Below are 24355 nucleotides of genomic sequence, written 5' to 3' on the forward strand. Positions count from 1 at the left end.
GGAAGCAGATCACTATACGTCAAGGTAAAGGTGCTTGTCATATGCCTTGAAACTTCTTGGAAATCAGCAAACTTTGGTCCACTGAGGCAGACTAATTGTAAGACTTTGGTGCACTGAGGCAGACTAAATGTAAGACTTTGGTGCACTGAGGCAGACTAATTGTAAGACTCTGGTGCACTGAGGTATGTTATAATTAAAACGAACGAGTATATTGACCGTGTTTCAAAATTATACTCGAGGGACATATAATAGAATCCTCGAAGGGGCCTCAATTTGGGAGTGTGATCTTATATACCGTTTTTGACTTTTTTTTTCTTTAACACTCTCTCTCTCTCTCTCTCTCTCTCTCTCTCTCTCTCTCTCTCTCTCTCTCTCTCTCTCTCTCTCTCTCTCTCCCCCCCCCTCCAGCCGTGCCCCAGCCTTGATTTACGTTTATGAGGCAGAGAAGGAAAACTGCGCCTCATTATGCCACGACCCTCCATCCCTCCCTCCCTCCCTCCCTCCCTCTCTCTTTCTCTCCCTCCCTTCCTATTCCTATGCCTCCCTCACCCTTTTCATTGTTTGTGTGTATTTTTTTTATTCGTAACAGCTGTTATATATTTTGGTAATGATGGTAATGGCAAGATAATGATTAAGATGATGATGATAGTAGTAGTAGTAGTAGTAGTAGTAGTAGTAGTAGTAGTAGTAGTAGCAGTAGTAGTAGTAGTAGTAGGAGTAGTGTTTCTGATTCTTTAAATTTGTAACGTAAGGTTTTCCACACATACATCCAACATTAGGTCAAGGATCCCTTATCTCCAGGCGCTTCTGTATAGCCAATGACGAAGCTCCTCTTTAGATATACCTTCAAGGACAGCCTCATCAGTATAGCTACACACTCGTCTCTCGATCTATCTGTCAATCCATCTATCCATCTATGTTGCTCAATCCTTATACGTTCTCCTCATTCTACCATTCCATCATCTACATTCTTCATCCCCTGTCCATCCTCGCTCCATCAATGTTTTTTTTTTTTTAATATATTCACTCCATTTCTCCTTTCCTCAACCCTTTCCTTCCCTCCTTACCTCCCCGCTTCCTCCTCTCTCCATATTGGCCTTCTCTCCTCCTTTCATCCCTCTCCTTCCTCTATCACTCCCTTCCTCTCTTCCTTGATAGACTCCCTTTCCTTCTCTTCCTCCGTCACTTCTTCCCTCCCTAGATACACTCTCCTCCCTCTTCTCTCTTCCTTCTTTACTCCCTCTCTTCCTCCATCACTTCTTTCCTCCCTCTCTCTTCGTCGTCATTTATTCACTTCTTTTCTCCCTTTCTAGATAGACACTCTCTCCTCCCCTTCCTCTCACTCCCTCCTTTCCTCCATCGCTCCTTCCCTCCCTACCTCTCCCTTACTCCCTATTCTCTCTCTTCTCATTAGCGCCCCAATGTCCTCTCTCCCTCTGCCTCCTTCCCTCCCTCCCTCCCTCCCCAGTGGGTGACAATGGGGGCAAAATACATTAATTACCGGCATTGCTTGGTGGATCCCCATGATTTGTGGCCTTGGGGAGGATGGGGAGGAAGGGAGGAGAGGGGAGGGACGGGGCTGGGGAGAAGATGCAGGGATGGTTGGTGGTAGGGAGAGGAGAGAGAGGGTAAAAAGGGTTTGAGAGGGCGTGGAGGGGTGAATGGGGTGATGGAGGGGAGGGGGTCATCTGGTGGGGGTGCTGGGGGTGAGGGGGAAGCTCTGGTGGGGGTGAGAATGGGGTGAAAAATATGTGGGTGTGTGAGTGAAGAGGTTCATAAGTAGGCTGTGTGTGTGTGTGTGTGTGTGTGTGTGTGTGTGTGTGTGTGTGTGTGTGTACTTTTTTTCTCGTAAATTCTTGTTCCTTTTAGTTTCCGCCCCCCTCCTCCTCCTCCTCCTCCTCCTCCTCCTCCTCCTCCTCCACATTACTTCCGTTCATTCATTGTGATGCGCTTAAAGAGAAGGAAGGAGGGAGGAGGAGGAGGAAGAGGAGAAAGAGGAAGAAGAGGAGGAGGAGGAAGGGAAGGAACTCCTGGTAAGTCAAGGTCAAATTGTTTTTGTCTTGATCTTGAAACAAACTTTAACATCGAGGGAGCTTGATTTAAAGACTTTCTGACAAGGCTTAGTCGTTTTTTGGGGTAGAACTAGAGTACTTTCCCTCCTTGCCTTGCTCATTTACAGGGAGTGATTGCCTATACCTTTAATATAGAAGAAGGTGTAAGTTGTACAAGTGACGGAGCTATGGCCTTGATGGCAGAAGCTGGCAGACGGCTAAACACAACCGTATTATCTGTTAATTTGCCGTAGATGTTTATTAAGATTTACGTTGCCTTAGTGTTGAATTTTTGATCTTCTTTTGAGTCTGTGAAGTACGCATTCTTAAGTCCATGCCGCGGGACACACAGCTGAACAATATCATTTTAAAGTAAAGGCTGCTCAAAGGATACAAAAACGTCCGCTGGCGCTGCTCTTTCATATAGAGAACAGTGAGAGTAACCGAGAGAAGCTCTTGATGCTTTCCCAGTTATCCCCAAGTACTCTTGTGCCAACCAACTCAAAGGAAAGTGAGAATGGGTATTTGGCTTGTAATGTAACTGTATCGGCCTGGATCTGAACCAAGGCCCGTATATACTAGATTCGTATTGGTAGGCGCACCAGATACATCTACAATATGCAGTGAGGCGGTATTAACGGTGACGCAGCTAGTCTCTTACAACAGTAACGGGTTGTGTAGAGGCTGTGACCCATGGAAGGCTTGTCTAGTGATTAACAAGGGAGGGGTGAAAGAGGAAGATAAGGTGGAGGAGGGGGAGGAGGAGGAGGAGGAGGAAGAGGACAGGGGGTAAAGTCTGTGACGGATTTTGGCTTTAATGAGAATTACGTTGCTAAACTTCACACAACAATGACTTACTGTTCTGGAGAGGCTGTTACATTGATGGTTGGCGTGGGGAGTGATTAAAAGAGAGGGGGGAAAGGTCCGTGTCGGATCTTCAGCCCGCCTGTGAAGCCTCGGCGACAGCGACGATGCAAAGTCACTAACTGGCGACTTTTGTGACGATGCTTGATATGATTCGACAATGAGAACGTGTTGTAGAGAGGCCGTGGGCGTGATGATGGGACTACGGACTTGATTGACAGGCTAGGTGATGGAAGAGGAGGAGAGCAGGAGGAGGAGGAGGAGGAGGAGGGCTTAATAATCTTTAGCTTGCATGGCAAATATTTAAGACAGTTGATAGTGAACGTGAGAGAACGAGTGATTAACAGAGAGGAGGAGGAGGAAGAGGAGGAGGAGGAGGAGGAGGAGGAGGAGGAGGGTCTGTGACGGATCTTCGGCGTGTCTCTTTTGCTGGGCGGCGGCGGCGGCGTGATGTACGGGGTCGAGTAACACAGGAGGTGACATTGTGCCTCGCGAGAGTAACGCCGTCACGCCGTCACGCCCCGCCCGAGGCTCATTACAATGTGAAGGGGAGGATGCCACGCCGAACACCCCCTCTCCCCCACTCCCCCACACCCCCTCTCCCCCACTCCCGCAGCCACTCAACATGACACTGGCCTAACCCCTTTCTGTGCCTCTCACCCTTCTTTACCGCCTCTTTCTCTTCTGTAGTCTGACATACCCTTTTATTCTCTCTCTCTAGCTCTATGCCCCTTTCCTCCTATATGGTACTTCTGACTAGGGGAGGAAGTGGGTTGACTTAAAAGGTGAAGGGAAAGGTGGAGGAGGAGAGGGAGTGGTGGAAGAGCGATGAGTGGAAAGACATGATAAGAAATATGCCCCCTCCTCCCCTTCCACACTTTTCTATCCATATTTTTTTCGGCCTTCACGATGAGGACTGTTGGTCGGTCCTGGCCCGTTAGCGGCGGAGGCAAGTGTTTATAGTGGCGCCCCCGGAGTGTCTGGTTGGTATTGTCAGATGCTCCCACCTCTCACACCAACTATTTCCAAAGGCTAAAAAAAAGGAGGGTAGTCGAGTTCTAATGAGTGTTCTTTTAGGTTCACGGTACAGAAGAAGGCTCAGACTACCACCAGGGTCATAAAAGTACCCCTGGAAATGCCCTAAACTCCCACGAAAGACTAGTAAATTACGTGTTCTTGGGCGCAGAAATGTTTAAAAATATGGCCCTCTGCCCCCGGAGCTCCACTTGATCTTCGTTGCAGGTTGGTAGGTGGTCTTCAGGAGAGCATGTGCACGGGTTGTCTTATAGGCCGCTCGGCGATGACTTGATGACGGTGATGCTTGTAGCGGCGACCGGGATATGAACCTCTTCACCCCCTTTTCCTTCATGTTCTCTCCTTTCGTTCTTCTCTGCTATCTAAATATACAATATACATGCATTCTTTTCCATTGTCTCTATAACATTACGCCTTTTGTTAGGTGTTCCTCGATGCCCTCTCCCTTGGCTCCGTTCTCTCTCTCTCTCCTCTCTGTTCTTCCTGTTGTCCTGTTGTTCCTTCTTTTCTACATTCTTTGATTCATCTTTGTTTGTTTTCTCGGCTTTTCCTTCTCCCACTCTTCTTCACTTTGCTATGTTTTTTCTTTTGTTTTTTCTTTTCTGTGTACTCTTTGCATTGTTCCAAAGTTGCCATTTTCCTCCCCTCTCCTTTTTCTCTCCTCCTGCTCCTCTCCCTTTCCATTCCCTCTTCCCCCCCTTCCCTTCTCTCCCCTCTTCTTCCTCCTCTCTTCTTACATGCTTCCCCTATCATATCTCTCTTTCCTCCGCCCTCCCCGTAGCCTCCCTTTATCTCTCCCCTCTCCTGCTGTCCCATCCTATCTTTCTCTCCTGCTTGTCTCCCCTCATCCCTTTCTCCTCCCCCTTCTTTCCCCTCTTACCCTTCCCTCCCTTCCCCTCGTTAACTGTTCCCTCCCCTCCCCCCCTCCACTTTGTCTCCTCTCCCTCTTCTCTCTCTCTCTCTCTCTCTCTCTCTCTCTCTCTCTCTCTCTCTCTCTCTCTCTCTCTCTCTCTCTCTCTCTCTCTCTCTCTCTCTCTCTCTCTCTCTCTCTTTACCCGCCTTTATTTTCTCCTAACCCTTTATTCTTCCGACCCTTCCCTCCTCCTCTCCCTCTCTCTCTCTCTTTTTTTTTTGCCTCCCTCCCTCCCTCCCTCCCTCCTATAATCCCGTTTGTCTGTTTTCTCTATTCTCTTTTTTCTTTCTTCGTTTGTTGTTCTTTCTCTTTCTTAGTTCTCCCTTTCGTGTTGTTTTTTCTTTGTGTGTCGCGTTTCATTCATGTTTTGATTATATTATTATTGATTCATGTGCATTTTCTCTCTCTCTCTCTCTCTCTCTCTCTCTCTCTCTCTCTCTCTCTCTCTCTCTCTCTCTCTTATTTTTTTTTCCTTCCACCACCACCACCACCACCACCACCACCATCGTCAACACCACTATCATCACCATTTCCAGCATCACCACTATATAACTCTACAACAGCTACCGTCACTACCATAACCATTACCGGTACAACTATCACCCCCACCACCACCACCACCACCACCACCATCGGGGCGCTGCAGGGCACACCAACCACCAACAACTCCATGCCGGTGTTTTCCTACTCAGAATGAAAGGCTTTGAAGGGGCTGGTGGGGCCGCGGGGCAGTGGGGGGAGAGGGGGAAGGGGCGGGGTGATGAGAGGAGTGGTGGTGGTGGTTGTGGGGGTGATGGTGGGGTTGATAGGGGACACTTTTTTTTCTTTTATCCTCTTGACTAAGTTCCCAGCGGCGATGTTAATTCATTTTTTTTAAGATTTGACGTTTGAAAGTAATGCTGGTGGTGATTGTGGTGGTGGTGGTGGAGGTGGTGGTGGATGATGGAGGTTCAGAGGGCGCGGAGGTGGTGGGGAGAAGGAACGAGAAGTCTACAATGAAGTACAAGATTGAGATTGTCGTATTAGTGCATTTTACTCCTTAATATCTTTCCTTCAAATTTCATTTTCATATTTATTGCCTCATGTTTGTTGAAGATCATTGTTGCGGTGCCTCTCCATTTTTCCTGTCGGGTCCTGTCCTGGAGGTGAGGCCGGGTGCCGCGGGGGCCTCTGGGAGCCCCCCGCCACTCGTAGTATTTTAGATGTAGTTGTAGCCAAGACAGCAGGTCTTGTTGCTCTTAGAAATTCCAGACATCTGTTTCACCCTCTATATTTCATTAACTTGTATTCATACTGTACGCATTGTGTTGAGGTGAAGTGTTTGTGTTCATTTGGTCAGTATATGCAAATCCCTAGTCGTGTGCGTATGTGTGCGCGAGCTACATCCACGGTAGTGAGAGACGCAGCCGCAGGTGCCTCACGCCGGCGGGCTACCATAGGGGGGGCGGTTTCGACGTCTTCGGTGCCTCAAGCCTTTCATGTGCCGCGTTTTGACGGGTCTCGTCTCTTGTCTTCCTGTCTCGCAGCTCCCGCGACATCCTCGAGGGAGAGGCAGCGGCAATGAGGCGTCCCGGGGCAGCGGGGACGACCCAGCATCGTGACCTGCAGCGGATGGGCGGGCAGAACACGAGTTGGCCAAGTCGCTAAATTTACGAACCGTGAAACGAGGGATTGATTAGTGACAAACACGTGTTCATTATCGCTGAATATCGCTCATGAAGGATCACGAGACAAACATTGAAAGTTAATTTTGTGAAGGAGGCAGATGGTAAGGGATAGCAGCGAGGCTGCCGGCGCCTCTGACGGTGCCTGCGGGGCCTGTGAGGTGGCCAGGTAGGGACAGAACATTAAAACTGGCACACTGATATTGGCAAAAAGAAGTGTTGTTGGAGGCTGGCCCTTCACCGCCGCGCCGCCAATCCCAGTGATTAACTGATAACGGCAGGACGGAGGCGTATCAGCGGGGCCGTGGCACTGGGCGAGGGTGCCGCCCCGCCCCACACGCCACCCCGAAGAGACTACTCGCCGGGGCCGGACACGGGGCAGGGCACCGAAGCTGGGACTTGGACAGCCAAGCACCATGCAGCTAAGTTTAAATGGCATCAGCAGGGCCTTCCTGCACCCACCGCACCGCTCGACGCTCCTGCCTCGCCTCAAGGGTGCACACAACTACCGGACACACACCAGGTCCTCGCCACGCCCATTGAGACACGGAGAGAGTGAATGAATTCATATGTTTACCTGGATTACTTATTTCAATTAGCGTATATTCGTTTTCTGTCCTTTCAGCGTTTTTAGAAACTGAGTAGGCAGATAAAAGTCCCTTCCTATCTTTCTGTTCCTCCTCCTAGACGGTTGTTGGAATAGTTCCTAAAAAAAAAGATATATCCCCGCCTCTTGCTCATATCCCCAAAGTAAAGTCAGGCAAGATAATATTTTAGTGACACGTTCACCAAGCCGTGTAGTGTGCCATCCGTCGTGCAGTCCGTCTTTCCCGCCTCTGAGTCGGGATGCAACGGTGACATTGACATATGTGCTGCCAAACACACACACACACACACACACAAACCAGGTGAGATTCCTTTCTGGTGACTCACCCGCGAAAACACATAGACACACACACAAACACACACACGCGTACACAACGCCAAGCCAAGCCAAGCCAAGCTACAGTGCACAAGTGTGGCCGCGGCGTCCCTCACCTCTGCCACACCTGTGCTCGCGAGATAACGGCACACCTGTTTTGTTCCTAATGGTTAATTACAGCAGCCGCTTCAACAAATGGCGCGTGCTGATCCGGACATATTGTTACGGAGAGAGAGAGAGAGAGAGAGAGAGAGAGAGAGAGAGAGAGAGAGAGAGAGAGAGAGAGAGAGAGAGAAGAAAAAAGTTTGTCATCTTCATCCAAATACCTCGTGCCCTAGCAGATAAAGATAGAGAAAGCTAAAACTATCAAGTATATTATCTGGCGGGGTAGGTGAGGGGCTGTTTGGGGGACGCTTGAATGGTCAGGCGGCTGGGCAGAAAGAAGTGTTAAGGGGGGAGTGCGTGGGTGGAGCGAATGGGGCCTCGTTGGGGTATTTGGGTGGGTGACGGTGACGGTGCGAGAGGGCAGGGATGCTGGGGTACTTGTAAGGGGGAATAGGTGAGTGAGTGAGTGGTAAGGGTATGCGTATTGGGCGTGCGGAAGTGAGTGCATGAGGCGGTGTTGAGGTTGAGTGAGCGGTGGGAGAGTGATAATGAGGTGGCGTGAGGGAATAGACTTGTGAGGTGTGTGGGCATTGGGTTAGTGGTCGGGGTTAACAAGGGCGGCTAGGCGGTCGAGTGGCAGGGGAGGGGAATGGATGCTGAGGTTAACGAGTGGGTGGGTGAGTGAGCGGGTGAGCGGTGGGTGGCGGCGGGCGGCGGTGGGTGGCAGATGTGGCGGCAGATGTGCGCGGCGCCACGGAGGGACACGTGCGCGGCTCACCCCGGCACGTGCGGCGTCGTCTTGGCCTCCCCCCTCGCCCCCCCCCCCCTCTCTCTCTCTCTCTCTCTCTCTCTCTCTCTCTCTCTCTCTCTCTCTCTCTCTCTCTCTCTCCCCTTTCCTCTGTTTCCCCTTTCTCTTTCGCCGTTCCCCTCCCTTACACTCCGTCGGTGCCCCTTCATTCCCTTCTTCCAATTCTTTTCCCTCATACTCCTTCTCCCCCCCCACCCCCCCACCCCTTTCCCCTTCCCATCACACCTCTCTACTCTCCCTCACTCCTAACGGGCAGATTTCTTTTTTTTTTTTTTCCGCCGCGTCCCTCCCTCCCTCCATTCCCTACCTCCCTTCCCCTCACTCCTCCCCCTCCTCCACGGATAATATGCTACACCGGTATGCAAGTGTACTCAGGTGTTGGTGTTGACGGTGATGAAGGTGATGATTGTGTTGCTGTTGTTGTTGTTTGGGTTGATGCTTTTTCTGTGATGGTGATGATGACGGTTTTGGTGTTGGTGATGGTGGTGGTAAATGATAATAGTAATGATGATGATAATGATAATGATAAAAATGTATTAATTAGAACAATGACAGCGAAAAACCATAAGACAAATCCCCTCTCTACATCCATTCTAATTATCACAACACTTTTTTCTCGTCTATTATTATTACCTGCTTTTTTTCCCCTGTTAATTATCACCTCGTAGCTAACAGCGGCGTGGCGTGGCCTGGCGTGGCGTGGCGTGGCGTAGGCGTGTGTTCGGGGCACGTGTGGGCGGCGTCCCTGCGCAGGTGTGGTGACTGCGCACAGGTGTGTTAGTAGTGGGGGGGTTGGAATGCTAGGAATGCTTGGGGGAGCTGCGTATGTGTGGGGTGAGGGAGGGTACAGATGTTATTGTCACTGTTCCATCTGTGTGCCGTGAGGGGAAAAGAAGGGGGAAGGGAAGGGGGACGGGAAGGGGAAGAGAGCCAGGAACACTTGTGGGAGGTGAGGGGAGGCTGTGACATCTGTTCCAGGCCAGGTGCCATACACACACACACACACACACACACACACACACACACACACACCAGTACCCATACGTTTTGCAATAACTTGGTAGCATGTAATCTTTCCCTGTTCTTATTTCTCTGCCGGATTATTAAATTTAGTCAATCAGTTATGAGATATTTGGTTCACTCATCGTTATTTTACTCGCCCAAGGGTCAATGTAACGGCACTAGAACCAGGATGAGGTGTGGTGTGCCTCGTATAAACGCCCTGAACCAGTAAACTCCATCCCCTTTATATACTTCAGTCCATTGCCGTTTCCAATTTTTTTTATCTCTAGCCCAAGGGAATCTGATCCTCCCATTTGACTACCCTCGTACTGTCCTCTCTATGGGAACAACTCTATTTTTTTTTCCTTCCTATTTTACAGCAAGTGAACCAAAAAAACAAAACCATCAGATATCATTCCACTTTCTCTGCCTTCCTCTTCCTTGCCCTCTCCTCTCCTGTCATTCTCTCTCTTCCCTCCTCTTCCCATGCTCTCTTCCTCTTCTCCATTGCTCCCATATCTCCTCCCTCGTTACCTTTCCATGCTTTCTTTCTCCTCTCCATTTCTCTCTCTCCCCATCTACCCCTCCATGTCCCCTCCCTCCCCCTCCCTCTCCAACCGGCACCTCTTCCCTCCCCCGTGCCTCCTCCTCCCCAGGGCCACCAGTATACAGGAACAGTCCCCCTGAGGCCCTTTAACCCTCCCCCGTTCCCTTCCCTTTATGTAGTTCCCCTTTGTGCTATAAAGTAATGTAGAGAAACGCGATGTTGTGGTGAAGGAAATAATGTGTTAGTAAAGAGATGATAACATAGGAATAATGGGTTCGTTAAGGGCAGATAGCGTATGGAAATGGAGGGAAGGGGAAGATAAGGACAGGAAGAGGAGGAGGAAGAAGAGGGGAAAATAAAAGATAAACGAGGGGGAGATAAAGTCAGTCGGGAGTAAAAGGGAAAATTTGTTATGTCTGTCCATTTTTTCGCTCCCCTTTCTCTCTGGCGAAGAGGTGACCTCCGAGTTGCGGGAAGCCTCTGTGAAGGAAAAGGTGTTGGCGAGGAGGTGACCTCCGAGTTGCGGGAAGCCTCTGTGAAGGAAAAGGTGTTGGCGAGGAGGTGACCTCCGAGTTGCGGGAAGCCTCTGTGAAGGAAAAGGTGCTGGCGAAGAGGTGACCTCCGAGTTGCGGGAAGCCTCTGTGAAGGAAAAGGTGTTGGCGAGGAGGTGACCTCCGAGTTGCGGGAAGCCTCTGTGAAGGAAAAGGTGTTGGCGAGGAGGTGACCTCCGAGTTGCGGGAAGCCTCTGTGAAGGAAAAGGTGCTGGCGAGGAGGTGACCTCCGAGTTGCGGGAAGCCTCTGTGACGGAAAGGTGTTGGGGAGGAGGTGACCTCCGAGTTGCAGGAAGCCTCTGTGAAGGAAAGGTGTTGGCGAGGTGACCTCCGAGTTGCGGAAGCCTCTGTGAAGGAAAAGGTGTTGGCGAGGAGGTGACCTGAGTTGCAGGAAGCCTCTGTGAAGGAAAAGGTGCTGGCAGGAGGTGACCTCCGAGTTGCAGGAAGCCTCTGTGAAGGAAAAGGTGCTGGCGGAGGTGACCCTGAGTTGCGGGAAGCCTCTGTGAAGGAAAAGGTGCTGGCGAGGAGGTGACCCCCGAGTTGCGGGAAGCCTCTGTGAAGGAAAAGGTGCTGGCGAGGAGGTGACCTCCGAGTTGCGGGAAGCCTCTGTGAAGGAAAAGGTGCTGGCGAGGAGGTGACCTCCGAGTTGCGGGAAGCCTCTGTGAAGGAAAAGGTGCTGGCGAGGAGGTGACCTCCGAGTTGCGGGAAGCCTCTGGTGCATATATCTTATCTTATTGTTTCTTATTATCTAGACGTTATGTAACTGTTGTACTTGTCATCCTCTGCACTTCCGTTATTGTTGTATCAGTAATAATGATAACAAAATTACTACTATGCTACTACTGCTACACCTACGCCTACGAGGGGATATGATTCAAATCATCAAGTACCTGAAAAAGTTCAATAACGTCGATTACTCTAAATTCTTTGAACTGCAAACCAACCTAAGAAATAGAAATAACGGTTTACCCATTCAGTCGAGTCGATGTAACACAGACATTGCAAGGAGTTTCTTTTCAAACCGAGTCATCCGCCACTGGAACAATCTTCCCTCAGAAGTAGTAAATGCGAATACCATCAACTCTTCCAAAATTCGAATCGACCGTCATTTCGTTGCGTCAGGAGTAAACTGAATATTGAGGTGCTTTCATCCGCTCCCCAGGCCCCAAGTGGCTGTCGAGCAGATTAAATCACCAGAGCGGGCAACCTCGTAATGAGCCAATAGGCTTTTTGTTGCCTGCATTTCCATGTTTCCATGTTTCCTCCTCCTCCTCCTCCTTCTCCTCTTATTCTCCCTCTTCTTTTCCCCCCTACTCCTTGTCCTTCTCTTCCTCCTCGTCCTCCTATTCTTCTACCTCTTTTCCTCCTCCTCCTCCTCCTCCTCCTCCTCCTGCTGCTGGTGGTCAGCGTGGCGGTGGGTGCGGTGCTAATAACTCAGGTGATAAGCAGTATCAGCAGGCGCCCCGCAGAGCAGCAGGCGGCGGGCGGTGGGCGGCGGGCGTGAGCCGTCTGCCTTTATCTGATGGTCCGCCTCCCCGTCCCCCTCCCCGCCTGGCTGTCTGTCTACTGGCCTGTCTGTTTGTCTGTCTTTCTGGTGGTATGGAATCCTGGTGGTATGGCGGGCTGGTTGGCTGCTTGGGGATTTGATGAATGGATGAGTGGATGAATGAACCACACACATCACCCACTCCACCACCCTGCAACATCACCCACTCCACCACACCACCACTCAACACCAACACCACCCCGTCAACACCGCCACAACACCACCAGTAATCCAATATTCAGGACTCCTTGATCCCCCATAATGGCCCGCGGGTCAACTGGGGCCACGGGCATCAATAATGTACGAGGGGGGGAAGGGGGGGAGGGAGGAAGAAGGGGAGAGGGGGAGGGAGGGAAGGAGAGGGACGGAGGGAGGGAGGGGGAGAGGTGGAGGGAGAGAGGGAAATAGAAAGGGAGGAAAGCAAGGGGTAGAAGGAAGGAGAGAAAGGGAGGGATAGAGGAAGGGAAGGAGAGAAAAGGAGGGAGAGAGGAAAGGAAGGGGTGGAGGAGGGGAGGAAATGAACAGGGTGAAAGAGGAAGAGGAGGAAAGAGAGGGAGGGAGAGGAAAAGCGAAAGTAGGGAGAGAAAGAGATATGGAAAAAGGAAGGTAAGGAGAAAAGGGAGAGAGGAACAGGAATTGAAGGGATGGAAGGAGAGAGAAAAGGGTTACGAGAAAGATAAAGGAAAATAAGAATAGGAAAGACAGGCGAGAGGGGAAGAAAATGGAAATGAAGGGAGGAAAGAAAGGGAAAGGGGTGAAAGGGGGGAAGGGAGAGTGGGAGGAAAGGAAAAAGAAAACAACAAAACAAAGAATTAGGATAGAGGGAAGGGAGATAAAAGAAAATAATATAGGGAAAGAAGGAAAGGTAAAAACGGGAATAGAGAAAGAGGCAAAAAAGGAAGAGATGAAGGAAGGAAGTAAATGTTGAGGAAAAATAGGGAAAAGAAGAGAGATAGTAAAAGGGGGAAGAGAAAAGCATGACAAGGGATGTAGAAGAAAGGAAGAGGAAGAGAGAAGAAGAGAAGTAATGGGAAGGAAAAGAGGAGAGGAAAGGAGCAAAAAAAAAATAAACAGGAAAAAATAAATTTATGAAAACATAAATAGAAAGAAAAAGAAGGAAGATAAATAACTAAATCAAAGGGGAAAAAAAGAACATTGGCGTAAACGATAAAAAGGAAAAGAACAAAAGAAACAGGAAAGTACGAAAGGGAAAGGAAGAAGAGAAGAAAGAAAAAAGGAAGAGGAGAATGAGGAAGAAAGAGAGAGAGAGAAAGAGGAAGAGGAAGTAGAGGAAGAAATCGAAGGTAGTTAAACCAGGATCGAAGAAGGGAGAGAGGGAGAGAGAAAGGGAGGGAGGAGGAGGAGGAGGGGAGAGAGAAAGGAGGACAAGAGGGAAAGGAGGGAGAGAGGAGAGGGAGGGAGGGAGGGAGAGGTAAGAGATTTGGCATGAATGGTGGAGTGACAACGATAAATAAAGGAGGAAATGAGAAAATGAAAGGGGAAGACGCGATGAAAAGAAAGAACACACACACACACACACACACACACACACACACACACACACACACACACACACACACAATTATAATCCTTGCAGAGAGAGAGAGGATCACTTTATAGGACCTCTTCTTGTCCCTCTTTTGTGATAAGAATCTTGGGGACACTGTGAGAGAGAGAGAGAGAGAGAGAGAGAGAGAGAGAGAGATGGACATGTGTTTGGGGGGGAGGAGGGGGAGGAGGCGAGAGCGAGGAGGATTTAGGGACAGTATCGTGTGTGTATGTGTGTGTGTGTGTGTGTGTGTGTGTGTGTGTGTTAGGAGACCGCCTTGTATAGATAATGTATAATTATAAAAAAAAGAATAATTTGATAAGTACATTCGTTTGACCTTCTTCAATAAATAAACTGCATTTTAATCTTTCTTTACCTTATCTAATTACCTTACCTTCTTATCTACTGACCTTACCTTACCTTACCTTACCTTACCTTACCTTACCTTACTTTACCTTACCATACGTTCTTATCTACTACGGATATAAATATTTTTCGACCACTTACCTTCTTATCTGCTGACCTTCTTCCATTCTTCATTCATCTATCAAAAACTCATTCATCATCATCATCATCATCATCATTTCTACCTCTCTATATCATCTCCCTTTCTTCAGCTATCATTTCAGCTCCACTATAAAAATTTCTACACCTCATCTCCGTTTCTACATTATTTCATCTCCCTTTCTATATCAATTTCTCCATTTCTACATCTCTATATCATCTCCCTCTCTTCAGGTATCATTTCATCTCTCCATCATCGCAGTTTCTTCATCTATCTCCCTTTCTTTATTCCTCAACTTACCCCTTCATCTAAACACATTTCTGCTAACCTATTTCCTCTCTAAATCCATCTATCAAAGACTCCATCTCCATTTCTACATCTTTATATCATCTTCCTTCCTTCGGTTATCATTTCATCTCTCAATCACCGCAGTTTCCTCATCTCTCACCTACCTTTCTCCCTTTCTTTATCTCTCAACCTATCGCTTCAACTAAACTCATCATTGCTAGCCTATTTCCTCTCTAAATCCATCTATCAAAGACTCCATTCCCATCTCCATATCATCTCCCTCTCTTCAGCTATCATTTCATCTCTCCATCACCGCAGTTTCCTCATCTCTCACCTACCTTCCTCCCTTTCTTTATCTCTCAACCTATCGCTTCAACTAAACACATCATTGCTAGCCTATTTCCTCTCTAAATCCATCTATCAAAGACTCCATCTCCATCTCCATATCATCTCCCTCTCTTCAGCTGTCATTTCATCTCTCCATCATCGCAGCTTCTTCATCTCTCACCTACCTTTCTCCCTTTCTTTATTCCCCAATTTATCGCTTCATCTAAACACATATCTACCTACCTATTCATCCCTCTACCTGAATACCACCACCCTGTTTATATATCTTAGTGTCTATCTGTCTATCTTTTCTGTCAATCTTCATCTCTTTATGTCCTCACTTCCCGCCTCCATGAGTTAATCTATATCTTTTTGCTGTCCACCTAGATATCCATACCATCTATACACGAGTCTTTGTCCACCGTCAGCCTCTCCTCTCCTTACTTACTAAATACTCATCCATTCTCCGTTCATGCTCTTTGTTTCTCCTTGCTACTGATATCAAGTTTTTACATCAATGGAAAGAGCTATAGAGTGCATGCCGTACACTAAAACGAGAGCCCTATAGTACTCGTATCTGTCTAGTAATCCTCGTATTTTACCTCAATTCCCATCTCATTCCTCTGGTACAACTGCTATGCTTTATTTTGTACCAGTATTTCCATCTCCGCCATTTATTCTACTGGTTGTGATGGTGATTATGGTAGTGGTGTTGACGGAAGGTGTTGTGATGGTAGTGTGTGGTGGTTGAAATGGAGGGGATAGTGGTGGTGATGGGGATAGAAATTGAGGTGGAACGAGAATATATGGTGATGATTGTGGATGATGGAGACGGTGGAGGTGATAGTGGTGGTGATGGTAGTGGATGATGGAGACGGCGAAGGTGATAGTGGTGATGGTGGTAGTGGTGATAGTGATGGAAATTTAAGTTGTTGAGATGAATAAGTAGTATTGTGCATGGTGATAGTGAAGGTGGTGGTGGTGGTGGTGATGGTGGTGATGATGATGGTGATGATGGTAACGCAAGGTAATGAAATCTGTTGGTTTATTATGTCTATTGTGTGTGTGTGTGTGTGTGTGTGTGTGTGTGTGTGTGTGTGTGTGTGTGTGTGTCGATCGATAGTAGGGGGCGTCTCTCTCTCTCTCTCTCTCTCTCTCTCTCTCTCTCTCTCTCTCTCTCTCTCTCTCTCTCTCTCTCTCTCTCTCTCTCTCTCTCTCTCTCTCGTAGATGCCTTACTTTTATTGTTTTTTATGATGATGAGAGAGAGAGAGAGAGAGAGAGAGAGAGAGAGAGAGAGAGAGAGAGAGAGAGAGTCACACTTACCTACATTTTGTCTCGTGCCCTACTCGTGTGTGTGTGTGTGTGTGTGTGTGTGTGTGTGTGTGTGTGTGTGTGTGTGTGTGATTCATCTTTCCTACCTACTTTCTTCCGCAATCCTCCTCCTCCTCTCCTCTTCCTCTTCCTCCTCCTCCTCCTCCTCCTCCTCCTCCTCCTCCTCCTCCTCTTCCTCCTCCTGGTCCCCCTCCTCTCCTTTCATACCCCCTCCAGACCTCAGTTGCTCGCCCACCAGAGGCCATATGGCACCCCGCCCCCCCTCCCTTCTCTCTCTCTCTCTCTCTCTCTCTCTCTCTCTCTCTCTCTCTCTCTCTCTCTCTCTCTCTCTCTCTCTCTCTCTCTCTCTCTCTCTCTCTCACACACACACACACACACACACACACACACACACACACACACACACACACCGCCTTTGTCCTCCTCTCCTTCCTCTTCCTCTCCAAAAAAGGGAAAACAAAACACCGGCAAGAAAAACACATAAAAGTTAGTCATTATTTTTATCGATTTCTCATTTGTTTATTTCCCCTCATTTTGTATAAACATGTTCCTTTAATTATTTACTTCCATGTTTATGTATGTGTATGTTTGTTAATATCCGTCCTAGATTATATAGTATTACCTGTCTGCTTGTATTCTGTATGTATGTATGTATGTATGTGTGTATGTATGTATGTATGTAACCTCTTTTAAATGAATATTAAGCGGGAACGATCTATTTGAGTTGCTCTATGAATTATTTAGATAGTCTCTGTAGGTAACTCCTGGCTGTCACGCTATTCAGTATTATGCGTTTCACCTCATGTATGTATGTATGTATGTATGTATGTATGTATGTGCGTAACTTTATGTGTGTGTGTTGATAACCTGAATTTGTGCACGGGACCTGAGCTGGACCCATTGAGTGTGTGTGTGTGTGTGTGTGTGTGTGTGTGTGTGTGTGTGTGTGTGTGTGTGTGTGTGTTTCCCTTTCCCCTTCATAATTATCTTCCTTTCTTTCACCTTCCATTACCCTTTCTTTCCCCTTTCCCCTACCGATACTTTTTCCCTTCATTTCTTTTTTTCTCTTCCCATTTCCCTTTATTTCCCCTACCATTACTACATTTTCCCTTCCAGTATTATTCATTTCCCCCACCAGTACTTTTCCCCTCCCATTACATTTCCCTCTCTCCATTATCCTTCATTTCTCCTTTTCTTCCCTTTCTCCATTACCATTTTCCGTTTGTCCCCCTTTCTTTCCTTTTCTCCCCTCCTTCAACCTTTTATTTGCCCCTTTCCCTCACTTTCCAACACCGTTCTCTCCTCCTTCCCCTTTCTTTTCCCTCCCTTCGCTTCCCCTCCTTTCTCTCCCTTTTCATTTTTCCTCCTCTCCTTTCCTTTCTCTCCTACCTCTCCTTTCCCTCCCATTTCCCTTTTCCCTCCTTCCCTCCATCTCTCCTCACCCCTTAACACTCTTTTCCCCTCTCCCTTCCCCTCCCGTTTCTCCCCTTCTTCCTTCTTCCTTCCTTCTTCCCCTTCCCCTTTCCCTCTGCTTCCCTCCATTCTCTTCCCCTCCCTCTCTTTCACATTACCCTTTCTCTCCTCTCCTTTCCCTTCCATTTCCCTTCTCCCTCCTTCCCTCCCCTCTCCTCCCCCATAACCCTCTTTTCCCCTCTCCCCCCTTCTTCCTTCCCTCCCCACCACCACCACCACCAACAACAACAACAGCAACAACAACCTGCACCACCACCACCACCATCGCCACACACGCCAGCGATAAGTAAGCCGCCAATCAGCCAATGGCGCGCCTCGTCCCCTCGCCGCGCCGCCCCACTGGTCAGCACGTGCTTGGGGGGCGCGGCTTACAGGAAATACGAGACACGGAACCGAGAAATATTTTTTCGTGTATAATATTTCCCTTATCGCAAAGCTTGGGGATGTGTTACTCATACTTACGTGACTCATATTTAGCGAGAAGTTGTAAGTCCATCGTTAGAAAGGTCGGAAAGTCTTTGGAAGTTGCGTTTTTATTTGCGAAGTACTGAACGCTACGCGGCACCTCGGACCGGCACGCGACCGAGGATGTATGGCCGCGGCGCGAAGGTCGGCCTGCCAGTAAACGTTCAACCTCCGGAGGGTAAGGGCGTGTCGCCGGTGAGTGCCGGTGCAGCCGTGACTGGCGAAGCAGCTTGGAGCGGTGTTTGTACGTTTTCGTGTGTTCCGGTGTGTGTTCCTCCCCGACGCACCGAGCCAGCCAGCCACATGCAGTTCCGCGATCATCAGGTAGGTCATCTAATTAACTCACTTCTCACCTGTGTGTTCAAATAAGGTGCAAAAACAACTTACCTCAATGTCCTCGTGTTTCCCAAGAGCCAAGGAAAGGAAAAACAGGATCTATACTTACCTTTGCACTTTACCTACTTACCTCTGCACTTAACCTACATTTACCCACTTAACCTACTTACCCTTTACACTTTAACTACATTTACACTTTCCTTTACACCTACTTACCTTTAGAGTTTACCTTACACTTCATCACCTGCTTACCTTCACCTCCATCCCTCACTTCCGATCTCTGCCCCTTCACGCACCTCACTTCACCTCACCTCCATCCCTCACCTCCAATCTCTGCCCCTTCACGCACCTCACTTCACCTCACCTCCATCCCTCACCTCCAATCTCTGCCCCTTCACGCACCTCACTTCACCTCACCTCCATCCCTCACCTCCAATCTCTGCCCCTTCACGCACCTCACTTCATCTCACCTCCATCCCTCACCTCCGATCTCTGCTCCTTCATGCACCTCACTTCACCTCACCTCCATCCCTCACCTCCAACCCCTGCTCCTTCACGCATCTCACTTCACCTCACCTCCATCCCTCACCTCCAACCCCTGCTCCTTCACGCATCTCACTTCACCTCACCTCCATCCCTCACCTCCAATCCCTGCTCCTTCAAGCATCTCACTTCACCTCACCTCCATCCCTCACCTCCAACCCCTGCTCCTTCACGCACCTCACTTCACCTCACCTCTCTGCTCCATCCCTCACCTCCAATCCCTGCTCCTTCACGCCCCTCACTTCACCTCACCCCCACCCCGCCGCCCCTCCCTCCCTACCTACTTACCACACTCACCTGCCGCGTCAATTAGTAAGACTGACACACGCCCAGGTAATTGATGAGTCAGTGTGTGTGTGTGTGTGTGTGTGTGTGTGTGTGTGTGTGTGTGTGTTTTACAGCTAAGGAGACAGTTCAAGGGCGTAAAGAAAAAAAAAAAAAAGCCCGCTACTCACTGCTCCTGAATAGAGGTCAAAGGAGTGTCCAAAAAGAGAGGTCAATTTCGGGAGGAGAGGTGTCCTGGAGGAGAGTGTGTGTGTGTTAGTGTGTGTGTGTGTGTGTGTGGGTTAGTGCGTGTGTTGTTAATTCGCTTACTCGCTTATCCGCATATTTGAGTTATTTTCTTCCTCCCTCTAAGTTTTGCATCACTAAAGCAGCTTCATATTAACCTCTAACAAAAAATAATGTCCTTTCATTCTTTCAAAGTCTTCCAGTTAGAGTAAAAAGACATCATCTATCCATCCATTGCCTTAAAACTCATGAAAAAAGAATATATATCTGCGTTCTTACAAGCAGTGGAGTCTTGAGAGCTCTGGGATATTGGTGTTAACGTTTATGTCCTTCGGGGAAAGTAAAGAAATCAAAATAAGAGTTGGTCTGAGTGTTGACTGTGAGATCTGCATGTGGCTGGCTCTGTTGATAGGATATAAACTAGTTATGTGTGTGCCTACAGAGAGAACAGACTGTGTGCGTAATATAGAGAAAAAAAACTGTGAGTGGCTGTATGTGTGTGTATAGAAGGGAAGGAAACTGATCGATTCTTGTGTGTATGTGAGTGTGTGTGTGTGTGCGTGTGTGTGTGTGTGTGTGTGTGTGTGTGTGTGTGTGTGTGTTGAAAAGGGTGAGCTAAGAGAGATTACGATTATACAAGAGACTTTACCGTCAATAATTATTTTTTGTATATTCATTTATAATTTTTTTATTTATTTATATATTTATTCATTGGCTTGGGAACGCGAGGATGTTTAGAGGACCATTTGATAATAGGATTAGATTGTTTGACATCGCGTGTGGTTCTTGTTGACAGACTTTTTGTTAACTGATTATTTGTTTCTCTGATTGCCTTTGACTGTTTTCCTTACCTCGCTCTGACTGTCTCTATTTTCTTTTTTCTCGTCATACATTTTCTAATTGTTCTCTCTCTCTCTCTCTCTCTCTCTCTCTCTCTCTCTCTCTCTCTCTCTCTCTCTCTCTCTCTCTCTCTCTCTCTCTCTCTCTCTCTCTCTCTCTCTCTCTCTCTCTCTCTCTCAGTCGTCCATGTAGGTCACTCACGTCTCCTCTCCTCCCCTCAGATGGCCACGCCCCCGCCCGTCGTCATGTCCTCGCTCAAGAACGCCCACGTCCCCGCCCATCCACCCGCCTCGCACCCGCGATGCCCCGGCCCCGTCACGCTGTCCTCCCCCAGTGGCCCCCGCTACAATGCCTCCCCCTGCCTGGTGTCCTCCCCGCCCCACGCCGCCCACGGCTCCCACCACTCCGCCGCTGCCTCCCCAAGCCGCCTAGCCCCCTCCACCATAGCCTCGCCTCTCCACGTCACATCGCCGCCCCTCCACGTCGCCTCCTCTCCCCTTCACACCGCCCCTTCGCCCCTCCACGCCACCCACAGTCCCCTCGTGTCTTCCCCTCAAACCTGCACGTCCCTCGCCGCCCGGCTGGAGCCAAAGCCATCCTGTGGAGTGCAGCCCCCCACCAGCAGCCAGCCATGCTCCGCGCCGCCCCGCCCCGCCGCCTCCCCCGCCAAGGAGAACCCCCTCCTGGCCTCGCCTTGTCCTAACGTGCCCCAGAAGGCAGCGTCAAAGGAGAGCTGCTTCTCGGTGCTGTTGAATGACATGGGCGTCACGCCCTTCAAGGAGGAGGACATGACCGACGAGTCCCTGGAGGAGGAGGAGGAGGAGGAGTCGCAGGATGACGGCTGCGAGGAGCTGGAGGAGCAGAAGGACAAGAGAGGCGAGTGTGGCGGGCGGCGCCGCAAGGCCGGCGGTGCACGGGGTGGTGGTGGCCGTGGGCGTGACAGGAGTCCTCACCAAGTCGCCCGCGTGCGCCGCAACCGCCGCATGAAGGCCAACGACCGCGAGCGTCACCGCATGCACATGCTGAACAACGCACTGGACCGCCTGCGCACGGTGCTTCCCACGGCGCCGGACGACACGAAGCTCACCAAGATCGAGACGCTGCGCTTTGCCCACAACTACATCTGGGCGCTGAGCGAGACCCTGAAGGGCCTAGACTCCCACCAGGCACCCCAGCAGCACCTCAGCCTCAGCGTAGGCGTCACTGGCGCCCCTGTAGGCCCACAGCCGCCCACAGACGTGCCCATGTATCAGGCTGGACCCCTGGGCCCCTCCGCGCCATACTGCGGTCAGGGGAACGAAGGAGAGCTGTGGGGCCCCGCCAGCGTGGGTGTGGGGGGCAATTTCCCCCCCGGTGCCCCCCACGGCCAGTACATGCACTACCCCAGCCTTCCCTACCAGTGCCTCTGACCTTCCTAGACCGCACGCCCCGCCGCCGCCGCCGTCGCCATGCAGTGCCTGACAGTGCCGCGGCACGCCCCGCCAGTGCTTGTCACCGCCGCCGCCCTGTGATGCGCTGCCTTGCCGCCAGCACACCTGTGCCGCCAGGTGTTACTCAAAGAAGGAACTATAGAGTTGATTATATGACAAAAATGTTGCTCAAAGTCCTGCTCCGCGCAGGATCTGGCTGTGCCCGTCGCTGCATCAGCCTCCCGCAGCCCCGCCTTCCCTAGAGGTAACCGTAGAGAAGAGTCCTTAGAGAAAATTACAGGTAAAATATTATTGATGTGTTGCCCCCCCTCCCCTCCCCTCATTCTTCCCTCCCTTTCCCTTCCCTCTCCTCTCCTCTCCTCTCCTCTCCTCTCCTCTCCTCTCCTCTCCTCTCCTCTCCCCTCCCCTCCCAACGGCGGGTGTCACGGCGTCAGCCGGTGCTCTCAACAGCCATTTCAAAAGGCAGCCTCCCCGTCGTGGGGTGCCTGTCAAGTGCTTGCCTCCGTGCACGCCGTCGCCAGTATTCAATACTAGTCAAGTCCACTTACGTCAAGTACGTGTGGTGCCTGTGCGTCACGATTCTCAAGGACAAGCGGACGCAGAACCAACTATGCTAAGATTAAGATTATATCGTAACTGGTTGCTGAGGCGCTACCGAAGCACGATATAGAGGAAGGAGGAGGAGAAAGAGGAGGGAGGATAAGAATATATAGGTGCGTGTGTCCCTCATATCAGCAACTCACCCGCGTTTTGTTTTTTTCTTATTCCACGTGTGCCGCACCTGTTCCCACGCACCCGCGCCCATACCTGCGTCCTGTCTACTTAATTAATTAGCTAACCTGAGGCCACTTTCCCCTCTCAGTCCCGACCCTTAGTGATCTACATCGCTGAGTTTAAACCCTCCGAGCTTCACCTTTTCGGACAGCCGGGCCATGCTCAGGTGGGGCCTATCAGCCTCTACCCTGTCCACACCTGCCCATTGTAAGTCACAAGTTATATATTAAGAGAATCATTCCGCCGCTCATGTGTCCACCGGGCCCGTCCCTCTGATCTCAATGTAGACGTTAATGGAATGACGTATGCAAGTGATGAATGAAGTGGAATGACTTAAGCGTTGACGAGAGACAAATATTGAGAGAGAGAGAGAGAGAGAGAGAGAGAGAGAGAGAGAGAGAGAGAGAGAGAGAGAGAGAGAGAGAGAGAGAGAGAGAGAGAGAGAGAGAGAGAGATTGTTCTTACCTTTAAGAACACACTGTACCTGTATACTGACTACACACACACACACACACACACACACACACACACGCCGGTTCTAGTCCTCTAAGGCTCCAAGTGAGGATATGCTTCAGGGCCCATAATGTGACACGATGAAAATCCACTGGCAGAGCGATCAATGTTACAAAAAAAATCTGTCATCATTGTAGACTATTATTTGAGGGCTCCTGTTGATAAAGGGGCTCCAAGGGGTTGTTTGCATCATCTGTACTTAGAGCCTGTTCCTAAAGCCTGTACCTTGAGCCTATGCCTGAAGCCTATACCGTGAGCCTGTACCTGAAGCCTATATCCAGAGCCTGTACCCAGAGCCGGCCCCGCGTGACACACGAAGACGTTCTGGCTGTGTGCTTACGTTACATACTATGAGTGATGAATAGATAAGTAAAAGAACCATAAGGAGAGAATGTGAATGTATACTGTACATATTGTAAAGCTCTATTTTGTGTACTTTTTGTAAATATTGTAGTTTTGTAATAAAACTCACAACACTGATTTTCCAGGATGATTTATTTGCCTTTTATGGAATAGAGATGTGGTATCTTAGTGTCTTGGAATTTATTAAGATTTTAGTGTTCTTAGAAATTTTCAAAGTTTTTTGTGCCCATGAGTTTTTTTTTTTTTACGAGTTTTAGTTCCCCATTTAATTATTGTTTCTTCAGGGACATTTTTCTTTTAGTAAGTTTCATGAGTCAAGGTTTTCGTTATGTCGGTCCCGGCGAGTCAGTGATGATTCTGGATAAATAGATTAACATACTTGTCATCAAAGCCACGTGAGTATTTCAAGCTGATTAAATTATACGAACAATCCGATTGGAACTGAGCGAATGATGGCAAATAAATTACAATATATATATATATATATATATATATATATATATATAGATAGATGTATTTGTGTGTATATATATATATATATATATATATATATATATATATATAGATATATATATATATATATATATATATATTGATATATATTGATATATTGATATATATTGATATAAGACAAACCAACCACCACCAACAACAACAACGAAAATAAAACAGACAGTCAGGCAAGCACAGTTTCATGATCACCGCCGCTCACACCGAGAAGGCGTCCGATGATGACTTCAGGAGGTGGGTGGCCTTAGTTCTTGCGGGTCTTCGATAGTTCAGGGCAGTATCAAGAGCCAATTTCACAGTCCAACACAGTGGCTTTGTAGTCGCCCAGACCAAACTCTTCAATCTTCCACATTCCATAATGGTCAGGTTTTCATTACAGCACCAGGTACACAAGAGATTTCCCGTATTGCTTCCTCAAATTTCTCAACTTGTATCAAGACATCTCTCCACCTGAAATTGACCTCTCCTCGACCTCTCGTTCTTTTTTCTTTCGTCGGAGCTGTGCATAGCTGGCTTTATTGTTGCTGTTTTTATTTTTTGCCCTTGAAATGCCTCCCTTGCTGTAAAAATAAGTTTCAGTGTCTCAAT

General features: G+C 48.9%; 1 protein-coding gene across 1 annotated transcript; it reads left to right on the forward strand.

Moving 5' to 3' along the window:
* The first annotated feature begins 18061 nt into the window (after positions 1–18061).
* Positions 18062–22736, forward strand: LOC127001816 (serine/threonine-protein kinase fray2-like). The gene is made up of 2 exons (XM_050867020.1): positions 18062–18272; positions 20399–22736. Exons 1-2 carry the CDS (start codon positions 18072–18074, stop codon positions 21584–21586), a joined length of 1389 nt encoding a protein of 462 aa, XP_050722977.1. The 5' UTR covers positions 18062–18071; the 3' UTR covers positions 21587–22736.
* Positions 22737–24355: the final 1619 nt, after the last annotated feature.

This window comes from Eriocheir sinensis, chromosome 21 (genome assembly GCF_024679095.1).
Source record: "Eriocheir sinensis breed Jianghai 21 chromosome 21, ASM2467909v1, whole genome shotgun sequence".
In the NCBI taxonomy this organism is placed as follows: Eukaryota; Metazoa; Arthropoda; class Malacostraca; order Decapoda; family Varunidae; genus Eriocheir; species Eriocheir sinensis.